Source organism: Orycteropus afer, unplaced genomic scaffold (assembly GCF_000298275.1).
Source record: "Orycteropus afer afer isolate SDZICR_OR568_19922 unplaced genomic scaffold, OryAfe1.0 scaffold00163, whole genome shotgun sequence".
NCBI classification, from domain to species: Eukaryota; Metazoa; Chordata; class Mammalia; order Tubulidentata; family Orycteropodidae; genus Orycteropus; species Orycteropus afer.
In genome coordinates, this window is record NW_006921750.1 from 264,313 (window position 1) to 272,674 (window position 8,362).

Sequence of the window (8,362 nt, forward strand, 5' to 3'; positions counted from 1 at the left end):
TGCAACAGCTCTCCTCCCATTTCCTCCCCATAGTTACCTCTTCCATGTGTCTTTCCCTCCATGTACTCCTGTCCCCTGATCTTTCTCCGTGTGCATACACAGCCATTCTGTTCTCCCAAGATTATTCTCTCCATGGAGTGTATCTACCTAATGCAAATGTTAAGCTCACATGCCTGTCTTTTGTTTGGCTGGAAGCCACAGGAGTGGGTACAATTCCAGACCTGAAAGGCAGCTAAGGGCCATAGTCTCAGTGGTTCCATCAGGCATTATCAGACCAGCAAACCTGGTCCTTTTTTTTTTTTAATGAGTTTGAGTTTTTTTCCACACTGTTCCCCCACTCTATCCAGGATCTCCTACATAGAGCCCCCTCTGAGTGGAAAATTAAGCTTTAATTTCTAAAATGAGTCACTTCACATAACATAGAATAAATTTTTTTCTCACCTCTGAATGTGGAACATCACTCTTCATCACATTTTCTGTATTCATTCTCATTTCCTATAATATATAAAAATGAAGGAAATACTTTTAACATAATCTTAATTTTGTTTCCATATTTAACTTACAGGCATTCATATTTTTTAGATAATCTGTGATCAATTTAAAAGAAAAAATGCTGTCTTCTTTAAGGAGTGATTGGAACACACTTAATGCAAAACTGTAATCCCCATCTCATCAAGTATTCTATCCTAAGAGATGACGGCTGTCAGATAAGCATCTGGGCTCTGGTCTCAATACAAGAAAGTAAGTGACAAGGCTCTTCTTGTCCCAATGCAATGATTCCTTAGAGTAGTCATTGGTAATTCTTAATGAAAATTACACTATTAATTTTAGGGATCAACTGGCTATATACCATTCATATTAACATTTTCATCTAGAAAAAAGAAAATTTTTAATTCCTATAATTTATTTTCCCTCAGGAGGAGGACTGGGCAATCTACTTTCACAGAGATACCATCTCAGAAACCCAAGGAGGGGTCACTATGAATCGGAATTGACTCAATTATTTTCAGCATCATTATAAACAGAGAAAAGACTGAAGCTGTCAGGGATTTAAATTTATTTGAATCCATTGTCCACATCCCTACAAGCAGCACAACACTAATTGTGGTGTTGGTGCTTGTTGCTGTTGTTAGGTGCTACTGAGTTGACTCCAACTCATAGCAACCCTATGCACAACAGAACAAAACACTGCCTGGTCTGGTGCCAACCTCACAATCCCTGCCATATCTGAGCCCACTGTTGATGTCACTATATCAATCCATCTCATTGAGGGCCTTCTTTTTTGCTTACCTTCCATTTTACCAAGCATGATATCCTTCTCTAGGGAATGGTCCCTTCTGACAACATGACCAAAGTAGGTGAGACCAAGTGTGGCCATTCTCATTTTCAAGGAGCATTTTGGCTGTACTTATTCCAGGACAACAACAACAACATTCCAGGACAGTTTTGCTAGTTCTTCTGGCAGTCCATGACACCTTCAGTATTCTTTGCCAATACTACAACTCAAAGGCATCAACTCTTCTTTGGTCTTCCTTCATTGTCCAGCTTTCCCATGTACATGAGGCAATTGAAAACACCATGGCTTGGGTTAGGTACACCATAGTCTTCAAGAAGACATCTTTGCTCTTTAGCACTTCAGCTAATTTCTGACTGCTGCTTCCATTGGCATTGATTGTAGAACCAAGCAATGTGAACTCTTTAATAACTTCAATCTTTTCTCCATTTATCATGCTCCTGCTTATTGGCCTAGTTGTGAGGATTTTTGTTTTCTTTATATTGAGGTGTAATCCACACTGCATACTGCAGTCTTTAACCTTCATCAGTAAGTGCTCCAAGTCATCTTCACTTTCAGCAAGCAAGGCTGTGTCGTCTACATATTGCAGGTTGATAATGAGTCTTCCTCCAATCCTAATGCCATGTTCTTCTTCATATGGATTATTCTTTCAGCATACAGATTGAATAAGCATGGTGAAAGGATATAACTCTGATACACTCCCTTCCTGATTTTAAGCCATGCAGTATTCCCTTGTTCTCTTCAAATGCCTGCCTCCTGTTCTATGCACATATTCTTCATTAGTATAATCAAATATTCTGGAATTGCCACTCTTCTCAATGTTATCCATAATTTGTTACGATCCACACAGTTGAATGCTTTTGCATAGTGAATAAAACACAAGTCAACATCTTTCTGGTATTCTTTGCTTTCAGCCAAGATCCATCTGACATCAACAATGATATCTCTCATTCCACATCTTATTTGGAATCCAGTTTTCATTTCTGGAAGTTCCATGTCAATATATTGTTGCAACCATTTTTTAATTATCTTCAGCAAAATTTTACTTATGTGTGATATTAATGATATTGCTTAATAATTTCCACATTCTGCTATTCATAAAGTTTTTGCTGGCCAATTCTTTGAGAAGAGGATGGCCCATTCCTTCTTCCAAGTGTGTCTTAGTCTGGGAACTCAGCTGAAACCTGTCCACTATGGGTGACCCTGCTGGTATTTGAAACACTTGTGACATAGCCTCCAGCCTCACAGCAACATGCAAGCCACCACAGTATGACAAACTGACAGCTGTGTGTTGGGGTTTGGGGGAGAATACTGAAAATAACATGAACTGCCTGAAGAATGAACAAATCTGTCCTAGAAGAAGTGTAGCCAAAATACACCCTGGAAACAAGAATGGTCAAACTTTGTGTCACCTACTTTGGTCATGTTGTCAGAAGGGATCATTCCTTGGAGAAGGATATCATGCTTGGTAAAGTAGAGGGTCAGCAAAGAAGGGGAAGGCATTCAATGAGATGGACTGACACAGTAGCTGGAATGGTGGACTCAGGCATAACAAGGATTGTGAGGTACAGGACCAAGCAGTGTTTCATTCTGTTGTACTTAAACCAAAAAGTTGGAGATAACTTGACAACACCTAACAGCAGCATAATTTATTTTGCCTTATTTTTTTGTTTCAAACATATTTTGCCTACACACAGAGTTTATGATGTACCCTAGCATGTAGCATATTTGTTAAATCCTATTTACCAGATACATTTATTTAAATTCTTTCTCAGTGAATGTATATAATGATGTAGAAACATTAATTTGAATTACCAATCTGTAGAAGTCCCTATGAGGGACTTGGCTTATTCTGCTGAGAAGGTGCTTTAATAAGCCTGCTTGGAGTGGGAGTTGACCTACCTTGGAGATAGAAGAGGACCAAGGAAATATTCAATAAGGGGGAAAAAAAATTCAAGGGGACATTTTCTAGAGAAATGCTGGGAGCTATGGAATCAGATCCCTCTGAAGAAAAATCTTCAGCAAAGAGTACAAGAAAATAAAAATGCTTAGTATGTAAATCAGGGATCTTCAAGATCACTCTCAGGTTTAAGAACTCATAGAACTCAGCCAAAAAAAAAAACAACTCAGTGCCGTGGAGTCAGATCTGACTCATACTCACAGCTATAATTTATTACAGTGAAAGGATAAATGCTAAGGCAATATTAACCAAAAAACTCACTGCCATCAAGTTGATTCTGACTCATAGCAACCCCTCCTTGGGTTTCCGAGGTGGTATCTCTACGGAAGTAGATTGCCCAGTCTTCCTTCTGAGGAGTGGCTGGTTAGCAAAGGGAACTAAGGCAAAGTCCAGAGGAAACCAGGTACAAGCTTCTAAGAGTCTTAGCCCAGTGGAGTCACACAGGATGTGTTTAATTCCTTCAGCACTGAATCAAGACAATACATGCAAAGTGTTTACCAGAAAAACACAAAAAAGACTCAGTACCCAGGGTTTTTGTTGGAGGCTGGTCATGCAGGCACTGTCTGGATAGCATGAACCAAAATCCCAGACTCCCAGAATGAAAGGAGGTGTGTAGCATAAACCATGTGTTTGCACAAATCATTTAGGCACAGTGAGCCACTCCTCAGTTAGGGAGTGGTAGAACTCCTTCCAAAACCCCAATTCTTAGATGCTAGCCAAGAGCTAACTTTGGAAGCAGGCAGTTTCTAAGGCGAGTAGTCTCAGGTCTGCTCTGTAAACTGTTTTCCGCACAGAAAGACATTTATTACAGAAATTATTGAAGGAACTGTGAGCAACACGCTACTTAATGCAAGGCCCAAACAGAGTTGATTACTGTGTTACATAAGAATCAGTTTTTCCTTAACCCATTTGATTTTGGGCCCAGAGCCGAACACATACAATCTTTATGGACTCTACATACTGCATCAAGTCAGTTTCAACTAGTAGATAAAAGGTAGTTTCAATTCCCTTATTATTTTGTTCACTGTCTTCTTGATGGATTGTGGTTTTTTCCCCTTTCGTTTTAGATTGTTGTTGTTGTTGTTTGTTGTTGTTATGTGCCGTCGAGTCGGCCCCGACTCATAGCGACCCCTCCTTGGGTTTTCAAGGCAGTATCACTACGGAAGTAGGATTGCCCAACCTTCCTTCCGAGGAGTGGCTGGTGGGTTTGAACCGCCAGCCGTCTGGTTAGCAGGCAAGTGACTTAGCCACTATGCTACCAGAGCTCCTTCGTTTTAGATTACTGATTGTTAATTAATGAGAAGTGGGTATGTACTTATCTGAAGGTGTACGTGTGTATATGCATGTGCCCTATTACTCTCAGACCAAGGTAACATTAGTATCTGTACTTTGTTAACTACGTAGACAAAAAAAAAAAAAAAAAAAACCAAACTCACTGCCATCAAGTCATTTCTGACTCATAATGACTCCTACTTAGGTTTCCGAGGTGGTATCTCTATGGAAATAGATTGCCTAATCTTCCTTCCAACAAGTGGCTGGTGGGTTTGTATCACCAGCCTTCTGCTTAGCCATCAAATGCCTTAGGCACTATACCACCAGAGCTAAAATCTCATCTTGTTTAATTCAATTCACCTTTCCAACTTTTAAAAATTACTATGTACATCAAAAAAAAACAAACTCCCTGCCATGGAGTATGAAATAATTTAGTTGAAAAGTATAACTCAGTCATTCAGAAGTTTAGTATATATGACACATAACTTTTTGGATACCAGGAAATGCTGGTCAGACTAGAGGCTTGACATTATATAGACATAGTCAATGGAGATAAGATTTTTAAAAACAGATTACTGCATAGTTAATTTTAATTAAAGACATAAAAATCCATATTAAAACATATTTTACAGTTATTTTGATACATGTAACATAAAAAAGAGTGATGTATTACTGTCTAGAGATCAGAATACCCTCAATATTACAGAGAAATTAACCTGAAAAATCAGCTACTGAAATCAGGACAAATAGCCCTTTATTAAAGTGCTCATAATTTCATTATTAGAGAACTACACTGCTCACAAAGCAGTTTCACATACATGATCTTATTTGATCCTCATAGCAACCAATGAGATATTGCTAATAATATACTGCTACGCCTACTTTTCAAACAAGTAAACTGAGACTAAAAAAGGCTTAAGTCACACAGCTAAAGTATGCAGCAGATCCTTAGAATCGATTCCATGATCTTTCTGCTATGCAGCTGGGAGAAAGAGTCTGAGGGCTCTAAAAAGTTTTTAATAAGACATATATTTATACAACTTTAAATTACCTTCTCTAATTGTTCTTGAGCTTTCTGTAGTTCTTCTATTCTCTGTCTCTCTTTTTCTTGCATTTCCATCTCTAGCTGTAACTCCAGCTGTTGCTAAGTATTTAGAAACATATGTTTTATGAGAGTCAGATAAATCCTAATGAGTTGATTCTATCACTCTGAAACATTCCAGGATAATCAAATTTATGTTGTTGTCGGATAACAATTAGTCATTTCAACTCCTAGCCACCCCATATAACAGAATAGAACTGTGCCAGTGGGTTTTCTGGGCTGTAATCTTATGGGCGCATAAGAACAACAACAATCTTATGGGAACAGATTCTACTGCAGAACCACTGGGTGGTTTGAACTGCCAACATTTCAGTTAGTAGCCAATCACTTTACTGTTTGCACCACTAAAGTTTATAGTCACACAAAATTCAGAAATGTACAAAAAGAAATGGTCACAGCCACCTAATAATTAACTTCTACAAATATTTCTTGAAGTATAAATGGAAAAAAAAGGATGCTTTCTTAGTTGCTAATTGTAGAAAAGCATTGTTGTTGTTGTTGTTATGTGCCGTCGAGTCATCCCTGACTCATAGTGACCCCTCCTTGGGTTTCTGAGGCAGTATCACTACGGAAGTAGGATTGCCCAACCTTCCTTCCGAGGAGTGGCTGATGGGTTTGAACCGCCAGCCATCTGGTGAGCAGTCAAGTGCCTTAGCCACTATGCTACCAGAAAAGCATTAACTGTGTAAAATGAAGTCATTTTCGTCCTTCTAGAGGTTCCAAATAGAACAGCAGTAATTTCTTCAGATAAAACCACTTTAAGCACAGATAGGTCTTATATAGCCAAATCTTGGTGAAAGAACAGTGTATGAGAAAATATATTATCTAAAACTATACATATGTAATAGTTCTAACCCAGCATATATGTCTCACTACAATAGGGATCAACAAACTAAGACCACAGGCCAACTCTGGCCCACCTCCTGCCTGTTTTTCTATAGCCTATTAGCTAAGAATAGTTTTTCATTTTTAAATAATCAAAAAATAATCAAAAGAATAACAATACTTCATGTTACAGGAAAATTATATGAAAGTCTTATTTCAGTATCTATAAATAAACTTTTAATGAAACACAGCCATGTTCATTCATTTACATTTTGTCTATGACTGCTTTCATGCTACAATAGTTTAATAGCTGCAACAGAGACCAAATGTGGTATCTTATTACTTTGAACTGTCAGCACACTACCAATCACAGTGACATGGTTAAAATTCAATAGTGTTTGATGTGCCACAGGCATCATCACCCCAGAACATTTTTTTTTAATTATTATTATCAGTGCATGTTCACCATTCAAGCAAGAAGGGGGCTTTAAATGTCATGCTTTTAAGATGCAGTGGAGTGTGGGTTATTTTGCTATCAAATTCAATGGCAAAGTATGGTATTTATTATGCAATGGCACTGTACAATACAATAAATATCAACATTACCAAAGTAAGCACCCATGACAATATTCCAACATACAGGAAAGCAACAGTCAGAAAATTAGAAAACATAAAACAGTATGTCTCATCACACCAGAATTTCTTCAGAAAAATAAAAAAGAAAATGAGGCTGCAACAAAGGTATGTTTACAACTGACGCATTTCTTAGCCAAGCAAGGAAAGCCATTTACCAAGAGTGAGGTAATTAAAAATGTTTTGAGAAGTAAATGTGTTTAAGGTGACTAACTTTTTGGTGAGTAATGCTGAAGTCAATCACATTTACAGCCAAATCAACAGTCAATTAAAAAGCAAGCAAATGACTTTGAGTGATTTTCTTTGGCCACTGATGAGCCAACAGTTGTTACAAATACTGCTTAGTTGTTTACTCAAGAAGTCAATGTTAACTTTGAAGTGACTAAAGAATTAGCTTCTATGAATAGTCTTCATGGAACAAAAACAACAGGAAGAATATTTTCAATGTTGAGAAGCAGTGATTTAGTATAACCTGAAATGAAATTGCTAAGACATGTTACAACTGATGTGGTAAAAATATGTGTAAAATACAAATAGTCTTAGCTGGACACATTTACAAAGCTTGAAGAGTGATTAAAGTCTGTCTATAATCATTCTATCATTCAACAGCAGCTATTGTATAGAAAATATTTTAATCTTTCTTAATAAATATTCTTAATAAATACTAGGTTATTAAGCCAGTAGGGTCAACAATGACCTTGTTGATTTACCCTTCATCAGTTCCATGAAATTTTATCATAATAAAAGCTAACAACTATAATCTGACTTGCCCCACCACACAACAGTTCCATGGCTTAACAGTAATGATGTATTATTGTAAATTTGTGGGCCAAGACACAAATTTTTCTGAATGAGAAGAACTACATTCAATCACTATTATTGAACATTAAATGGTTTTGAAATTTAGCTTTTGCTGTAGGGCTGATGTTCTTAATCAAATGAACCCAAATTTATAAGGCAAAATATTGCTTATGTGTGAACTTATACTGTAGTAAAATCATTTCAACAACAACTAATGTTTGAATCACAAATAATGTTAAGCTGCTTTACATACACTTCATGTACTGTCAGAAGTTAAAACTAGATCTTCACTCCACATAAATTTGCAGTGGACATATTTCCTGAACTCAAATTTCAGTTGCACAATGTCTTCAGACCTTAATGTAAGTGCAAAGGAAATTTCCATATTTTAGTATCTACTTAACTGTGCAACTAAGAAGCTTCCATCACATTCAACTGGTAATTAATCTACAAATGGCACGCTAAAAGACAAATA

The 8,362-nt window shown here is 37.1% G+C and overlaps 1 protein-coding gene across 1 annotated transcript in view; it reads right to left on the bottom strand.

Annotated features, from left to right (window-relative positions):
- Positions 1 to 8,362, bottom strand: part of DYDC1 (DPY30 domain containing 1) — a 68,546-nt gene that overhangs the window by 31,540 nt on the left and 28,644 nt on the right. The window contains exons 3-4 of the mRNA XM_007946478.1: positions 5,578 to 5,670; positions 442 to 495 (exon numbers count right to left, since the gene is read on the bottom strand). Of these exons, the coding sequence (XP_007944669.1) occupies positions 442 to 495; positions 5,578 to 5,670 (147 nt within the window). The remainder of the gene's footprint in view (positions 1 to 441; positions 496 to 5,577; positions 5,671 to 8,362) is intronic.